General features: G+C 33.8%; 1 protein-coding gene across 2 annotated transcripts in view; it reads left to right on the top strand.

Annotated features, from left to right (window-relative positions):
• Positions 1-984: 984 nt before the first annotated feature.
• Positions 985-17,882, top strand: part of LOC145574139 (callose synthase 9-like) — a 28,445-nt gene continuing 11,547 nt past the window's right edge. The window contains exons 1-31 of one of the 2 annotated variants that reach the window (XM_081631879.1): positions 985-1,229; positions 1,531-1,735; positions 1,855-1,952; positions 2,655-2,818; positions 3,634-3,757; positions 4,769-4,879; positions 4,980-5,102; positions 5,847-5,936; positions 6,287-6,384; positions 7,051-7,168; positions 7,843-7,968; positions 8,448-8,524; positions 8,622-8,700; positions 9,603-9,725; positions 11,823-11,925; positions 12,024-12,147; positions 12,267-12,438; positions 12,548-12,600; positions 13,764-13,824; positions 14,057-14,138; positions 14,729-14,778; positions 14,964-15,050; positions 15,136-15,221; positions 15,338-15,362; positions 15,562-15,656; positions 15,806-15,887; positions 15,994-16,154; positions 16,270-16,390; positions 17,239-17,336; positions 17,466-17,556; positions 17,648-17,808. In XM_081631879.1, coding sequence (XP_081488005.1) covers positions 1,534-1,735; positions 1,855-1,952; positions 2,655-2,818; positions 3,634-3,757; positions 4,769-4,879; positions 4,980-5,102; positions 5,847-5,936; positions 6,287-6,384; positions 7,051-7,168; positions 7,843-7,968; positions 8,448-8,524; positions 8,622-8,700; positions 9,603-9,725; positions 11,823-11,925; positions 12,024-12,147; positions 12,267-12,438; positions 12,548-12,600; positions 13,764-13,824; positions 14,057-14,138; positions 14,729-14,778; positions 14,964-15,050; positions 15,136-15,221; positions 15,338-15,362; positions 15,562-15,656; positions 15,806-15,887; positions 15,994-16,154; positions 16,270-16,390; positions 17,239-17,336; positions 17,466-17,556; positions 17,648-17,808 — 3,185 coding nt within the window. In that variant the 5' untranslated portion in view covers positions 985-1,229; positions 1,531-1,533. Of the gene's footprint in view, positions 1,230-1,481; positions 1,736-1,854; positions 1,953-2,654; positions 2,819-3,633; positions 3,758-4,768; positions 4,880-4,979; positions 5,103-5,846; positions 5,937-6,286; positions 6,385-7,050; positions 7,169-7,842; positions 7,969-8,447; positions 8,525-8,621; positions 8,701-9,602; positions 9,726-11,822; positions 11,926-12,023; positions 12,148-12,266; positions 12,439-12,547; positions 12,601-13,763; positions 13,825-14,056; positions 14,139-14,728; positions 14,779-14,963; positions 15,051-15,135; positions 15,222-15,337; positions 15,363-15,561; positions 15,657-15,805; positions 15,888-15,993; positions 16,155-16,269; positions 16,391-17,238; positions 17,337-17,465; positions 17,557-17,647; positions 17,809-17,882 lie in introns of both variants that reach the window. The other variant, XM_081631880.1, reaches the window with a different exon arrangement.

Raw genomic sequence — 17,882 nt, 5'->3', positions numbered from 1 at the left:
GAAGTACGAAGTAATAAACATCATGACAAGAATATTGTATACTATGCACTATTAGTAATAATAATAATAATAATAATAATAATAACAATAATAAAATGTGTCCCACTAATTTTCTATAGGTTGTATAATTTTGTATGTTTTTGAGATATAATAATAATAACAATAATAATAATAATATTAATAATAATAATAATAATAATAATAAAAAAGAAACAAAAAAAAAAGAATAAAATTCTCTTTTTTCTCCTAGCAATTGGCGAAAATTCACACAATTTGCTTCAAATTTCCAATTATGGCAATAATTTGCCAAACTAGGATTTTATATACTACCTCCATTTCTTATTAATTTATTATGTTCACAGTAGATAAAGAATATTGTTACTCTCGTCAAACGACATTGACAACTAAATAATCATTCATTCGTTTGTCCTTCTTAAAGTGGCGAATTTGCATCTACTTGTTATTTGGATAACTACCCACTAATGACCCCAACACTTACTCTATTTAAAAATAATAGTTTCATTTTATTATATTATAGATTTTGAAAGTGAGGGATAGCTCAAGTGGTTTGAAGGCTTTCAAGTTTTTATAATTTTTACTTATATGAAAATAGAGATATAGAAATTTTAATACATGTGTTAGAGACCGTGAAAAATAAAAAAGAAACTTTATTTTTGGACAGAAGGAGTAATGTATGACTTTTTTTAAAAAAAAAATTATTTTCAACAATATTTTGTTTCAAAAAAAGAAAAAAATTTCAACAATATTTTATTATATAAAAATAAGGTCAAATTAGTGCATCAACCATTCAACCTTGTATACAAAATTTAACAATGTCAATTATCCTTCAACAAGCTTTCAAAAAAAAAAAAAAAAAATTATCCTTCAACAAGAAATTAAAAAGCTATGCTGTCAAAAAAAAAAAAAAAAAAAAAAAAAAAAAAGCCTTATCTTTACTCAACCTGACTTTAACGATCAAATCTCTTAAAGAGAGAAAAAAAAAAAAAAAAAGACAAAGAAACAAAAACTGCCACTTCATGTTGCTTTTGCAAACAATCGTGGTGTTTTCAAATATACTTTCCGTTCCGATACCTGTATATTCATTTCCCGATCTTAGGGTTTAAGCTTAACTTTCACACTCTTCTCCTCTTTGAGTTGATCAAAATCATGAATTTCAACCAATTTTGAAGCTGCTATAACTCAATTTTTCGACAGATTTAGTTTCAGAGGTATGGATTTCTATTGTTCATTTTTATTTTAATTGGCAGAAATTTCTGTTGCCCTCTTTGTTTGCGTTTATCTTGAAGATTAAATTTGATAGATTCTTGTTTTTCATTTTTTATTTTTTATTAATGTCTGTTCTTAATTTGAAAAATTAAACCCTTTAATTGCATCAAAATTTGTGAACTTGTATGTTTAATTTGGTATTTGATTTATGTTGTGAAAATGAGGTAATTGGGTGTTGTTGATGATGGTTTCAGCATGCAATTACCTGATTTATTTGTTTTCGGATTGAATTTTGGGGAGTAGGAGATGTCTCGGGCCGAGGAGCTATGGGAGAGGTTGGTTAGGGCAGCTTTGAGAAGTGCAAGGAGTGGTGCAGATGCTCATGGGAGACACACAACTGGGATTGCCGGCAATGTGCCGTCTTCGCTTGGTAATAGTAGACTTATTGATGATATACTCAGAACTGCTGATGAAATTCAAGCCGAAGATCCTAACGTTGCTCGAATACGTAATGTTCCGATTCTGTTTTAGTCTTCGCTTCCATTTATATTATATTGAATTGAATTATTGGTGGTTCTTTGAAATATTGTGTATGAGTTTCTGATTTTATATTGTTTTCTCTTGCAGTTTGTGAGCATGCATATTCCATGGCTCAGAATCTCGATCCTAATAGTGAGGGAAGAGGTGTTATGCAATTCAAGACTGGTTTAATGTCTGTGATCAAGGTATTACTTCCTCTATCTTTTTAATTTGGGAGAAAAAGGAAGAAATATATGCTAAAAACTCTCTTACTATATACTCCTGTTGAGCCTGCGTATACTGGATTGCAAGCAGCATTCTTTTGGTATTACTGTGCCTTTATATATATGTTAAAACGTGGTTAGCTGCCGTATGCAGTGTGCTTGAATGTGCTGTAGATATGATAATACATCCTGCTAGACTTGGCCTGTTAGACGACTAATAGCTGGGGTAAAGGTGTGAATGCTGGGATTAGAATGACTATATTGTAACAGTTTCTGTAATGTTTTTTTGTAGCTTGTGTCCAAGATTTATATTGTATCTAGATGATGATTGGATGTGGATACGTATATTTGGATCCTGACACCAAAATCATACTTCTGTTTGATTAATATTACATGCAAAACGATTGAATTTCATTTTTTGAGCCAATTGTAGCAGCTTTGTGTTTGGGCTATTTTTTTTTATAACCAGATTGTACTGTGATATGCTTATCTCCTGCCGAAGAGCAGAACATTGGAATATTTTTATGCCACATGGCCCACATCATTCGTCATTTGCTGTTAAGGACTTATTATCTTGATTTGTTGCTTAGCACACTGTTATTCTTATATGTTTGCTTCTTAGGAGACATTTACATTTTTCTTTCTCTTGCTTAAAATCTTCATTTGGGATTTATATCTGTGCAGCAAAAATTAGCAAAGAGAGAAGTTGGAAGTATAGATAGAAGCCAAGATATTGCTCGTTTGCAGGAATTCTACCGGAAATATAGACAGATGAATAATGTGGATCAGCTACTGGAAGATGAAATGAAGCTCCGGGAATCGGGAGCTTTTACTGGGAATCTTGGAGAGTATGCTCTTCTGCTCGAGCTGATTTTTCTTCTTCTATGGCTTCTTTTATATCGCTCTCTGATTTCTGTTTAACTTCTAAACAATATGGAGTATGTGCTAAAAACATCAAGATATTGACTTTAATTGATCCTAAGCACCCTTGGGCATACTGGATGATCACATAATTTACCTTTAGGAATTTTCAAGCTGAACATATATACAGCAATGTGATTTCTACCAATCGGGCTAAATATGGAAGAATAACATTCCATCTATTGTGGCATAACTTGTATAAAAACTAGGTCTATTACTGAGCAAAAGACAATGCAGTTTAGGACCTTTAGGCTTTGATGTATTGTTATTGCATGACTAAATGTTGAGGTCATAACAAGTTTGAAAATATATGCAAGGTTTTACATGCGTATTGTCTGTATTCTCCGAAATTCAGTGATGCTTGAATTGTTTACTTGGGGATATGTCAAATTTTCCTGACATATTGTGCCGTTACAGTATGGTCTGTGTGTAACAGTGTTTGTGCACCACGTACTTGTGACTAATATATAACAATTATTTTTCCATCGAAGTGTTCTTTATGGTCTTGATCTAATGCTGTCTACCTTACTAGTTACTACAACCCTGGTAGCAATGGGCAGTTCGGACCAAGCTTGTGTACATCCTTGTCAAATGCAGTGTTTTTCATTAGTTTTATTCTAGCTTTTTTTTGGGAGATTCAATGAATATTTTAATATTGACTTGTGATGGATAAATTTCAAACATATTTAATGTTACTAGGTGCTTGTGTTGAACACTTTAACATTTTATTTTTCTTAATCAGGTTGGAAAGGAAAACTAAAAAAAGAAAACGGATTTTTGCTACTCTAAAAGTGTTGGGTGAAGTGCTTGAACAAATGACTAGTGAGGTTTCTCCTGAAGAAGCTGAAACATTGATTCCAGAAGAGGTCAGATGTGGAATAACTTTTTTTCATTTGTTGTATAAAATTAATTGTTTGTTTTTTTTTTTTTTTTTTTTTTTTCTCCCCCTATGAGGGTTTAATTTTTTTTTTGTAGCTATGTAATAATTATTTGAAGTATCTAACTCTTTTACCAAGCATCTTTTTTCTACCTTGTTATATTTCTTGTCATTTTTTTCTTATGTATTTTCTGTGCCTATCTTTCTACTATCTCTGACTTAACTTTGCCGAAGAAGTCCAGTGATCTAGGGGTGTAACTAAGTCAATAGCATATTAAATATTAATCTCATTCATGGTTAAATCATGTTGTGTTAGTTTTTTTTTTTTTTTTTTTTTTTTTTTTTACTTGAAATTGATACCATTCTTGAACAGTTGTTTGATGAGCTACTCATTTATGAACATATGGTTGCTCATTGAGAAATACTCATTCATCCTTTATCATATTTAGGAAGTGTATTGTATTCTTTTCGAAAGATTGTTAGCTTACATATTAGTTATATTTGGTCTGTCTATGTCTATCTAATTATTCCTCCCAGATTTAAGTTTCGTTTTCTCTTGGACACATGTTATTAGGAAAGAAGTTGTAGTGGATTTATGTTCAGGTAAATAAAAAATAGAAGTCAGTGTGTTCTTTTATTATTTTATCATTATTTATTATAGGACTTAACTCTAATGAGAATTTGTAACTTTTTTGAGAACTGGAAGAAGGAGTGTTTATATAAACGAAATTTGATTTTGGTTTAGGGCCAAAGTTATGCTTCCTTACTGTTGTAACTTGCCTTGTGTTTATTGCTTCTTGTTGTTTTATGTTGACGTGATCACTCAATGATATTGTTTTTGCCCCTAACTCTGTAGATGGGTTACACTGACATCTCTTTGGCGTCTTTTTGTTTCAAATTTTTAACCTTACTATTTACAGGCTGTAAAGTGATATTTATGAAAGAAATGAAGATGTTTTATTTTTGCTTATAATTAATTCTGTTTTGTTTTTCCTGCCAGCTTAAGCGGGTTATGGAGTCAGATGCAGCTATGACTGAGGATTTGATTGGTTACAATATTATTCCGCTGGATACTACTAGCACATCAAACAGGATCGTCAATTTCCCTGAGGTCTGTTGTTGAAAAACACTGAGTTATCTCATGATGACACTCTCATCAAGATACAGCTTTGACTTGGGTGCTTTGTTTATTCATTTTGACTTTGTATCAGGTGAAAGCAGCTGTGTCTGCTTTGAAGGACATTCAAGGTCTACCAGAATTGCCAGTTGATTTTGTGTCTCCTGTCAGAGGCCCTGATATGCTTGACTTTCTGCAATATGTTTTTGGGTTTCAGGTCTGAATTAGATTACTTTTTTTCCTCCTTTCTCTTTCCTGTTAAACTGAACATTGTTTGCTGGTATTATATCTCTGTTTCCTGGATTATAAACGAAGCGTTTTTGTGCTGACTAAGGTCAATTTCCCATTTTTTTTTTTTTTTTTTAATATAATATCTGTGATGTTCTATTATGTATTCGAATATGTCTTCATGCTCATACCATCTAATGACATAGGAAATATTAACTACACTTTCCCTATCGGGTGTGATCTAGAATTTTTTAGTCACAAGTATTTGTGCGATATTCTTGGAACTGAGGGACAAGATCTTTCAGAATAGAATTTTTAGTCACAAGTGTTTGTTGGATATTTTTGTGATGTTTGACTTCATATTCAGTTTGAGTGGAACACTAGTTTACTATTTTTGTTCTTGTAAGTTCTTATGATCGTCATCTTATGTACCTTTTTGCTTTCTTTATTTGGGGAGAGAAAGTACAAAGATAGAAAAGAGTGAGCATTTTGTGTTTGGTTAATCTTACTCTTTTTAGTACAGTACCTTAATTTTATTTTGCACTGGCTATGTACTTATTTATTGCCAGTTCAGAATTCAACTGCTATGTTCTACAATGCTGTAAATGCTTTGATTCTTTCGCTGAATTTTGTTTTTCTGATTATGTTACAGTTGTTTGAGTACATTAATTCCTAGCCTAGCATTAGCTTCCAATGATACATTCTTGTGTTTACCCTTGATATCAACTGGCAGAAGGACAATGTTTCCAATCAGCGGGAGCATATAATTCTTCTCCTTGTAAATGAGCAATCTCGGCTTCGAATTCCTGAAGAAATTGATCCGGTTGGTACTTTCACTTCTTTTGCTGTGGATTGTTGGCTTGTTTGTGTTATGGCTGTGTAATTCTTAATTGTGTAGTTAGCAATGTGTTTTTGATTTGAAATATTTTCTACACATGTATGTTGTAATAGACATTATTCTTTAGTATGATGAAATTGTTTATTATTTATTTCTGTTTTTCGGTTTATATATGATATAGATGTTTGTCATTTTTTTTTCCTGCTGCGTATTCTATGGTGCCTTTTTGTGTTCAAAATACAGTATGATTTTTTCTTTGTGATTAGCTATTAAAGTACAGCTATTCCTACACATATTAAGCTAAAATGAGTTGCTTTTATATTTGTTTTGTATAGAAATTGGACGAGGCTGCTGTACAGACCGTGTTTTTGAAGTCCCTGGACAACTATATCAAATGGTGTAACTACTTGAATCTTCAGCCAGTTTGGAGCAAGTATGAAGTCTAACTTAATTTCATAGATCATTATATATTTATTTTGTTAGATAGATACATTTTTTAGTGCTACCAATGTATAAAAAAGCTCAAGGCACATTGAAGGGAGAGGGGTTCTGCTGCGCCTCTTTGAAGTGTGGCGCACTATGTGGCCAGTTAAATAAATTTAGCTGAAGTTCGCTTCAAGTGCGCCTCATGCGCTTTTTGTGTGCCTAATCAAAAATGCCTCGCCCAGACCAAATTAAGCGCATACCTGATCGCCTTGCACCTCAGCGCCTAGGCGCGCTTTATCAAACACCGAGTTCTACTGGTGTTAGTGTAATTTACTACGTTGTATGTATTACCTCTCGTATTGAGCAGTGTATGAATAGTTGCGCCTGACCTGGGCCATTCACCTATTTTTAGTCTGGTGAGATGATTTTGGCGCGAACATAATTTTTTTTCCACATTTTTCACTTTTTATTAATTATGCCCCCCTTCAATAAGGTGTTGGGAAATCCCCTTCAACTTGGTGTGCCTAGAGCCTTTTTATACATTGCCTTTGAGATCTATCACAAACATCTTCTGGGTTATCTTTCCAGGCTCTGGAAGTCTGGATATTTATTTCTTACTTTTGTGTATGTGGGGGCCATATTAACCTTGTACTTGGAAATTTTTGCTGTGCAGTTTGGAATCCCTTCGCAAGGATAAGAAGTTGTTGTTTGTGTCATTGTATTACCTAATTTGGGGTGAAGCTGCAAATGTTCGCTTCCTTCCAGAGTGTTTATGCTACATATTTCATCATGTAAGTCAACTTAACAAGGACAATTATTTTATTCTTCGAATTTGAATTGATCTTTGAAATAGCCTTTAGCTGTGCGAGTCTTGGTACATACTTGCAGTCATTTTGTCAGATCATTTGTCAATGTGAATTCGACGTTATATATATATATATATATATATATATATATATATATATATATATATATATATATATATATATATATGGTTGGGATCCAATGAGAAAATTGTTAAAATGAGAAGAATGAGAAGGATGAAATGTGCACAAGTTTTTCACTAAATGTGCATATTTTTTTCACTAAATGTGCAAAACTGATTTTCGAACTAATAAAAAATTTGATTTATCTGGAAAATTAGAAAATGTGCACATTATGAACAAATTTTATGCACATCGAATTTGGGTCAAATTTTTTTTTGCACATTTAGTACAAAAGTTATGCACAAAAAATCCTTCTCATTTTAAGAAACTTCTCATTTGACCCCAAATCTATATATAAATAAATCTATATATATATATATATATATATATATATATATATATAATTCATTTTGTCTGAGGATGAAACCTTCCTAAGTATCTGAAATATTTTGTATCCCCTTTGCATTTCTGAGAACTCCTTTTAAATGTGGTGTATTTTAGCTCATTTTGAAATGTCTTATGTGTTGAAACTTCTTCAGATGGCCAGAGAAATGGGTGAGATACTGAGGCAGCAAGATTTGAAGCAAGCTGATAGCTGCAGAATTGGTGATAGCGTCTCATTCTTGGAGAGGGTGATATCTCCTTTATATGATGTGGTTGCAGCGGTAGGTGCTTCTTTCTGTGTTCATCTTTTGTACGAAGTTTGATCATGTAGAACATAGACCAGTAGCAGTTTGTAAGGCTCAATGTGTCTTGAATTATGTATGGATAAGCCAAAGCTGTAAACCTTGGATTCATATGTTTTCCATAGCCTTTTTGATTAACTTAACTTATTTAGATGACAAAATAGAACTGTTTGATATTGGCATATATCGGAATTCTCCTTATGGTAATTGTCCATGTATATTCTGACCTTTGCAAGAGTTATACCTATGTGGACCTTTCAAGATTTTAATGCAGTAGCTATGGTTTTGAGTCACTGAGAATGTCTGGTAACATTATTTATGTTGATGTTAAAGGAACTGAAAGCCATCAAATCTTGTGGCCATCAGAGAAACTTGCCATAGAAATATTCTTTTTAATATATTGATATAAGAGGTCTTTTGTTGTCTATATGTTACTATTTTTATGGTTTGTCTTGTAGGAGGCTTCTAACAACAACAATGGACGAGCACCTCACTCTAAGTGGAGGAATTATGATGATTTCAATGAATATTTTTGGTAAGGGCTCTTGAATGCATATTTCATTGAAATGAATTGGCGATAAGCTTAATTGTTCTCTTCTTTACACTCATTAAACATGTGTGTTATCTTTTAGGTCAATTCATTGCTTTGAGCTTAGCTGGCCTTGGCGTACAAGCTCAGCATTTTTTTTGAAGCCTGAAACCAAGTCCAAAGTAACAATTTTTCTCTGTTTATGCTATCTTTGACTATCTGTTTTTATTTATTTTATCTACTTATTATGTTCCTTGCCAAAAGCTCCTGTTTGAGGTTGTTCTTTGGTTCTTTGTCCAAATGATTCCTTTCTTCTTCTTGAGCTGGAAGGCATACAGTCCATACACAGTGCTTGAAATAATATCCTGATGGTACAGTGGCTTCATTAATTTTAGATGCTGTTTGTTTTAGAAATATAATAAAAAGGTATCCCTAATCTACAAGCATCACTGCCCTTCTCTTTACAACCACCATCACCACCCCTGTGTAGTTTACACCACCATCGATTTGTTGTTATCTTTCCTTCGCTGTCGTCGCTTCTCCTGTTGCTGTTGCTAACTCTCTTTCTCTTATATCTAGATGTTGGATGGTGGTTTGGTGAATGTTTGTGAAAACTGAGGGTTGATTTTTTGGGTGGGTAGTGTGGTATTTGGGTGGTTATGATTGTTTTTTTAAATAGATGGGGTGGTTTTTAAGTGGTTGGCTGTGGTTTGGAGGATTCCTTTTTTGGAGGATCGGGTTTGGAATATACAGGGAAGTGGGGGAAACAAAGTGGTAAAGGGACTGATAAAAAAGGCTTAACAAACAACAATTACAGGAGTCGAGGTGGTTGTTTCCCTGAATACCTCACACCAAACACTCCCCCCCCCCCCCCAGTTATTTTTCTGAAGCACTGTTTGTTTTGATTGCCTTCCGTGCAATAATGCGTGGCGTCCTAATTTTTATTTTGTATTTTGTCTTGATGTCCCATCTAGGTCAGTAATAATTTTGTTTGATTCATTTGATATTTGAATGGGCAATGCCATAAAGTTATGTTTTTATTTATTCTTGGTCTTACTTAGTCCCTTGTCCCATCATGTTGTAGAATTTGTTGAGTTCTGGTGGAGGAAAGCGTCAGGGGAAAACATCCTTTGTTGAACATCGTACTTTCTGGCATTTGTACCATAGTTTCCATCGCCTCTGGATATTCCTTGTCATGATGTTTCAGGTACTCTGTGCTTTATAGCTTCAAATCTATATATTGATCTGGTAATGCTTTTCTCATCCTTGATTTCCTTGCTTTATAGTGGTTGTTGCTTTTGCTTATTATTGGGAATCATCACATCTCCAGTGTCTTGGAGATAATCAGTGTTTAATTTCCTTAAAAGAGAATGATATTATGCATTATGTAACACCATGTACTGTCATCAACCTTTCCATCACAATGCCTTTAATATTGTTCCTGGTTATGTAATTGAAGAGAGCTGTGTAGTGTGTGCAGAGCCTTGCCTTTACTCTGACAAAGAGGTTGCTTAGAATTTCGATAAGAAACTGTAATAGACTGGCTTTAGGAGGGATAATTTGGTAATATGGGTCTATTGCTAGAAGCGTCAAACACGGGTATCAACAAGCAGCAGCAAAAAAAGAGCAATTCTAGGAAGCAAGACAACTCCAATTAAGTAGAAGACAAATTTAATTAAGAAGAAGAGAAGGAAAGAAACTAATTAGCTTCTAGTATGTTTTATTATGGTTTCTCCATTTTCTTTAAGTAGTCACATGTACGCTTTAAGGTCAACCTTGACCATTATTATAAGTAAGTTAGTATGTGTAACTTAGAAAGGTATCAAGAAATTAAGTGAGGAAAATTTGGAGAGTTGCAACCTCAAGTTGCTAGGAGATTTGTAGCCTCAAGCTACTACTTGGTGTCCCTTCCATTAAACACAATGACCCTTCTGCTATTTTCTAATAAAAAGAATCGACTTTTGAGGAGTTGTTTGTATTTTGACCACTATAATCTTTGTTGTTTGGAAACATCTTTTTTCAACCGCACCTGTCTGTGTACTGTGGAATCCCAACAGGAAAGATTAGTCCATTATTTTAATTTATTGGGTGATATGGTAGTCAACACTAATCTTATTATTCCATTTAATGAGCTTCTAATCAATTAAAGGGTATAAAGATATTGAAAAGGGAGAAAAATTTCTGCCGCCAACAATTCCTTTTTTTTTTTTTTTTTTTTTTTCCGGTTTATGGTTATGGTCTAGGTTTTCATTCTTATCACAAAAGACTCTTTCCAAGTTTTATTGCAAGATTACTGTGGTTCCCCTTTGTTACAAACCTGGTTGGGAAATAGTTGTGATAATGTGGGAGAAAGTCTGCTATGTAGAAAGAACAGTAAGGAGAGAAAATGGTGCCCAGTAGTAATGAAAAAAAATTTAGATTGGTTTGTAACCCAATTTTATGCCATCTAGATATGGTAGCATCATCTTGTTTTGGTTATCATTGGGGCAGTTGCTTTCCTATATGGCAGTGATTCAGGGCTTATAATATTGATAGTGAAAGACTGAAAGGTAGGGTGTAGGGAGAGGTAGGTTAGAGAGTTTAATTGTTTGAAATTACCTCACTAGATTGATATACGTTAGGGTTTTAAGAATGTGTAGAAAAATTACTGAAATTGGTAAATCAAATTTGGATTAAACCAGTTAAAAAATGATTGTATTGATGATTATCATGGTGGAAGTTTCTGATGGCAAACTGGCCAGCATTCGAGTGTTTAGTGTTCTCCCAACTAACATTCTCTCTCTCTCTCTCTCTCTCGTTAATATTCAACCTACTTTTCCTCTCTTGAATAGGCTCTATATTTAGAGCTATTCACTTAGATTAACAAACTAGTTTATTGTTCAAGGCTTCAAGCCACTAATAACCGATTTATAATGCAACTACCTAAAGTGTCCCACCTGCTAATACTGATGCTTAGCACAATGCCTAATTTTAAGTTTGGATTAGGGATTTACTCTAGTGAATTGAACTTTAAAGGATAAAGGATGAACATGCACATTGCAACTTTTTTTTTATTTGAATGAACTGAACGAATTTTCCGTCAACCAACTCAATCTCGGCTCTTGATTGCCGCTTTTTTTATGGTTCAGAGTTAGCAAGATATATAAGTGCACACAACTGAGCTAGTTATATATGAATTTGTGATCCTTTAGGCTTACAACTAAACATTTCTATTATTAGTTTCTTGCTAGTTGTATATCTATGGTTGATGTACATTTCTTATGAAATTGTGTTTCTTTTTACCTGACTCATTTTTTGTTTCCAGGCTATGATTATTATTGGTTTTAATGGTGGGCGTATTGATTCAACGACTGTCAAACAAGTTCTTAGTCTTGGGCCAACATTTGTTGTAATGAAATTGATCGAGAGTGAGATCCTTTCTTCTTTTGATCATATCAATTTTCAGCTGGAATTTCTTGTGTTAATGCATATGCAATTTAGACTTAAAAATGCCATTTCTTGATAGGTGTTTTGGACATTCTCATGATGTATGGGGCATATTCAAAAACACGTCACTCAGCTGTTTCTAGAGTATTTCTTCGATTTTTGTGGTTTGCTTGTGCTTCAGTTGTCATAACATTCCTTTATGTGTAGGTTCCTGTTACACTCTCTTGCTGAATTTTTGCTGTTATTGAAGATTTTATAGTCTCTTCTAATATCATCCATGCTTAGACTAATAGGTTTTGAATTTTCTTAACGGTGGTTGCAGGAAGTCTCTTCAAGGGGAGGCAACTATTTACAGAATCTATGTCATTTTGATTGGCATATATGCTGGTTTCCAGCTCTTCATTAGTTTTCTCATGAGGATACCAGCCTGCCATTGGCTTGCTGATCAAGGTGATCGCTTTGCTGTTATCAGCTTTCTCAAATGGATGCGTCAGGTTTGTGTTTTCTGTCAGTTTTTGTAGGGTTGCTGTCTTATTTTGTTTCTGTTAGTTTTAGGTTTTTGCTTGTTTGCTGATATAATAATAGCCTTTTCTTGTTTTGCAGGAACGACATTATGTTGGCCGTGGAATGTATGAGAGGACATCCGACTTTGCTAAGTAAGTAAATTCTCAATCTCTTCTTTTGTTGCTGACTCCCCTTGCTGGCTGTGGTTCCATTTTCAAATAATAGGAGCACCATCATTGTACTCTCATTTAGGGCCGTCAAACGGGTCGTGTCGTGTCGGGTTCGTGTTCGTGTCGATATTAAACGGGTTGAAAAACTCTTGACCCAAACCTAACCTGTTTATATTAAACAGGTTGAAAATCCTTGATCCAAACCTAACCCGCTTATTAAACGGGTTACCCGGGTAACCTTTTACCCATATAATATGTAATAGACAAATTAATATTCAATTCAAAACTAAAAAAGACATCATCATTAATTCTTTAAAAATACTACAATAATTTAAAGTTAGTAGTTTTAGCAAAAGATACCACCACAAGGGTTTAAAGCTAGTAGTTTTAACAATACAACCATAAATAAGAATTGTCTCAAATTGATCGCCAAATTAAATTTTAATATATAAAAGATGAAAATTGTAATTTTTTCGCCAAATTAACCGCCAAAAAATTACCAAAATGTATAATTGTGTTAAGGTAATTTACAAAATTACAAATTTTGAATAAAAAAATTCAATATTTTTTACTACTTAATTAATAGATTAAGCGTATCGGGTTCGAGTTGACGGGTTGTCGTTCAACCCGTTTATATAGGTTGGGTTATGCGTGTCAGTTTTGGGTTGAAAATTGCAACCTAAACCTAACCTGTTTAATTTCGTGTCGACCCAATTATGTAAACGGGTCGAGAATTCTTGACTCAAACCCGCTTATTTCGTGTCGAGTTTGTGTTGGTTTTCATGTCATGTCAGCTTTTGACAGCATACTCTTATGTTTTTTATTATATATTCTCAGGTCTATAAATAAGATATTGCATGGATATTGTTTCATTGAGATTCATTTTAAAATTATTCTGATAATGGGGTTACAAGTATATTTTCAATGGTAAAAGCCCCTTTACACATTATGTTGACTTTTAGAAGGCTTCAAGAGATAGTGAAAATTGCTTGATGATTGTTCACTCTTGCTTGTTCTCTCTTGCTTGGGACTATTGTATTGCTCATCTGAATCAATGTGTTGGTTTGGAGATTTTAGGTCTGCTTTGGTATCTCATCTCATTTGAACATAAAACTTATGCTCAACACTTGATATATTTGATGCAGGTATATGTTTTTCTGGCTTATTGTCTTAGCTGGAAAATTTTCATTTGGGTACTTTGTCCAGGTAAGTAAAATCACAATTCTCATTTCAATACTTTCTTCACTGTCATATTACTCATATATTTGTGTTATCAGAACAATCCTAATGGTAGAGTGCTGGAGTCTTAGGATTAGTTTCGACAAAAACTAAGTCTTTTAAGTTAAAATAAGTTAAGTTTAGCAAAATCAAGGTGAGAGAACTAAGCTTTAGTCAATTGAAATTTGGATGTGATTATGATTTTTTTTTTCCTTAACAGATCCGTCCGTTGGTTAAGCCCACAAGGATCATAGTTAATGCGAACAATATACGATATTCTTGGCATGATTTTGTATCACAAAGTAAGTTAAAATTTATTGTTTGGGTATAAGAGGTAGGTTTCTGTGTATCACATGATTTTCTAATTTTATTTTTTCTATAGTGAATGGGTCCAATCTTTATGCCCCCAACTCCCCATGTCTTGTAGTGTATTCTTTCTTCTTGCTATTTACATGGTTTTTAGTTGAATATCATGCTAAATTTTATACTACTCACTTAAATGCTGCTATAGAATCTTTTTTTAAAAATTAGAATGACTAGTTAAGTTCTTAATTGAAATATATTGGAGAAATTAAATTAGCTGGGTGTTGTAAGCTTATGTTTGTGGCGTACTGGTAAGTTTGAATGAAAAGAAGAAATAAAACCAAATTAATTAATTTGATAAAATTATGTGCTGAATTGATCTTGTGCCTGTAGTCTGCAATAGGGATTATATGTCCAGGTAGAGTTAGACGATGGACTAGTTATTTTGTCCTTCAGTGCAAATTTGTGATATGTGGTAATCTTGTTAATTAAATTAGGAAATTTGATGTCTTATGTTAATGCTACAAGATAACGCTTCTTCTTGCTGGTTTTAAAGCTTCTGCTGTGGATTTGATGTTTGGTTTTGCAGATAACCACAATGCTATAACAGTCCTCAGTGTATGGGCACCTGTATTTTGTGTGAGTTATCTTGACTAATCCCGCTCCCTTTCCTCCTCGTTTTTGCATTTTTTTTTTCAGCCCTACATTAACATGTTTGCTGCAAAATTATATTGTATAATCTTTCCATGAACCATTAAATTGATAAAGGTAATGTGTTATTTGGTTGTTTAATGTCTTTTTTATCCATTTTTTATCTGTTTCAGATATATCTATTGGACATCTATGTGTTTTATACCGTAGTATCTGCTATTTGGGGATTTTTGTTGGGGGCAAGAGATAGGCTTGGGGAGGTGAGCTACTGTCCAACTATCATTGTACTTCCTTTTCAACTCGTAGAAATCAGTTTTTAAGTTTTCTTCATCTGTAACATTTCAGATAAGATCATTGGAAGCCCTTCACCAGCTATTTGAGCAGTTTCCAAGAGCATTTATTGATAAACTTTATGCTTTACCTTATAAAAGGTTTTCCGCCTTTTCTTCTGCCCTTTTTATTAATGCTCTGCTTTCGTAAATGTTTTGATATTTCCTTTAGCTGTCCTTTCAGTTCCTGGCATCTGAGTACCTGCTTCTGTATGCAGGGTTCCGGAGCATGCAGCTGGTCAGGTTGGTTTAGTGAACAGCTGATCACCTTCCTTTCACTAGGCATCATAGTTTGGAATGTTAATAATTATCTTCAACTTATTTCAACTAATTTGATTGTCAAGTTATTGTGGTTGGCCGCGGCTGTTTAGCTCATATATATGTAGTGCAAGAACCCAAATTCACCTAATAGCTTACTCGTTTGATCATCTGTCAAAACAAGGTTGTTGAATCAAGCAAGGAAGATGCGGCTAGATTTTCACCCTTCTGGAATGAAATTATAAGAAATCTACGTGAAGAAGATTACGTCACCAACTTGTGCGTGTCTTTAATTGTCTCCTACTCTGCTTGTTCCAGTATTTTAATTTTCATTCTTACCATACTCATCTGTTATTTATGGTCTGCAGTGCATCCTCGTCTCTTATTACTTCCTTTCTGATTTAGATCCATCTGGTTATTTTTATTAGGGAAATGGAGTTGCTTCTCATGCCTAAAAATAGTGGAAGTTTGCCCTTGGTTCAATGGCCTCTCTTTCTTCTTGCTAGCAAGGTTTCTGGTTTTCTGTTATAACTTTAATTTTTTTATTCAATGTTGCTTTTGTATATTACTGAAAGTATCTTCTTTTTTTTTTGGTTGCTCTACTTGTTTTTGCAAGATATTTCTTGCACGAGATATTGCAGCAGAAAGTAGAGATTCCCAAGATGAGCTTTGGGAAAGGATCTGGAGAGACGAGTATATGAAATATGCTGTTGTGGAGTGCTATCATTCCATAAAGCTTATTCTGATGGAAATCCTGGAGGAGCATGGGAAAAAATGGTTTGTGGTTATATAGAAATATCCTGCAGACAACGAAAATATTTATCGCAAAGCTTGATGTTTATGTGTATAAACTTGGAGGATCCAAGCCAATGACTTGTTTGACTTACTGCAGGGTGGAGAAGGTGTATGAGGATATTGAAGCATCTATGGCCAAGAAGTCCTTTCATATTGACTTTGACTTGAGCAAGATGTCTCTGGTTATTCAGAAAGTCACAGCCCTTATGGGAGTGTTGGTATGTGTATTCTTTCCTTTTGGCTTATTTGTGTGGTTTTGGAGTATTTTAGTTAGTGCTTTATTGATTTAATTCTTGTATTTTGGCTTTTTTTTTTTTAATATTTATTTTATTTAATAAAGTAAGTTACAGGGAAATTAGGATTGTCTTCTCACAAGACTGTAGTCTAATTTATCGAATATTAAAAAATAAGAAAATTTGCTATCCATAAAGGGGTCAATATCTTGTATTTTGGCTTTTTGGATGTTAGAAATTGTGCACTTACTGTATAATTTTGTATATTCTGTGGTTATTAGAATTTGACCTCCGTCGGTGGTCTTATCTAGTATAGTATATCACGCGGTGCTGTTTCTCTCTTTTCTGCGGTTTATTGTAAACCCAGCAGCGTCAGGCACCAGATATTTTCATGAGTTTATCTTATGCCAGATATATGGCTTAAAACTCTTGGTAATGTTACTATGGTAATATGGATTAGGGCTACTCCATGTTATGTCTCTTCCAACTGGCAAGCATTGAGCTGAGTTCCCTTTGATATTGGACTTTGTGAACCTGTTATGTTTTAACAGCTTAAAGTTGTGTTGATAGCTGATACTTGATTTATATATTTGTGATAATGAGACTCGAAAGACATTGCTTTCTCAAAATTTCAAGGTATTTAAATAGCTAGGTAACCAGTTGCAATTTGGCATTGTGCTGTTTGCCTGTTCTTTTGTTCTAATTTTAAAATATGGTACTCTTTTTCTCAAGGTTGGAGGAGTATACGTGGTTGATACACAAGTGTGCATATTCTTTTGCTTTTAATGTCCTCCGGTCTCTGACTTACTTTGGTTATGCTTCCTGTGAAACAGAAAGGTTCCGGGACAGCAGATCTTGAGAAGGGTGCTGTTAAAGCCATTCAAGATCTCTACGATGTCATACATTATGATGTACTTGTAGTGAACATGAGGTTAGTCTCTGTCCACTCAAACTTCATAGGATTCATCACATGCTTCTCCTTTTATTGTCACGTCTCCTTAATCTAAAGATGTAAGTAAATACTGTCTTTCTGAATATCTTATTATGTTTGTATCCACAGAGACCATATGCAGACATGGGATATGCTGTCAAAAGCTAGGGCGGAAGGTAGTTTATTTTCGAAGTTGAAGTGGCCTAAAGATCCCGAATTGGTATGGTCAATTTTTTTACTACCTTTTTTTTATTTATCACAATATTTGTATATTTTTTCATTTAAGTGAGATTGAGACATTCAATCTACAGAAAGCCCAAATCAAAAGGCTGTATTCACTTTTGACAATCAAAGATTCTGCATCAAGCATACCAAAAAATCTCGAGGCTCGAAGAAGACTCCAATTTTTTACAAATTCCTTGTTTATGGACATACCTGCAGCAAAAGTTGTGCGTGAGATGATGTCCTTCAGGTGACAAATATGCCTTGATATTTTACAATATTAATGGTTTTGTCTTAAGCTGAACGGTGAGAACTGAACGTCTT

The sequence above is a fragment of the Chenopodium album genome, chromosome 13 (assembly GCF_948465745.1).
Source record: "Chenopodium album chromosome 13, dcCheAlbu1.1, whole genome shotgun sequence".
NCBI lineage: Eukaryota > Viridiplantae > Streptophyta > Magnoliopsida > Caryophyllales > Amaranthaceae > Chenopodium > Chenopodium album.
Note: the sequence above shows the minus strand (reverse complement) of the source record. Positions and strands in the feature narration are given on the sequence as shown.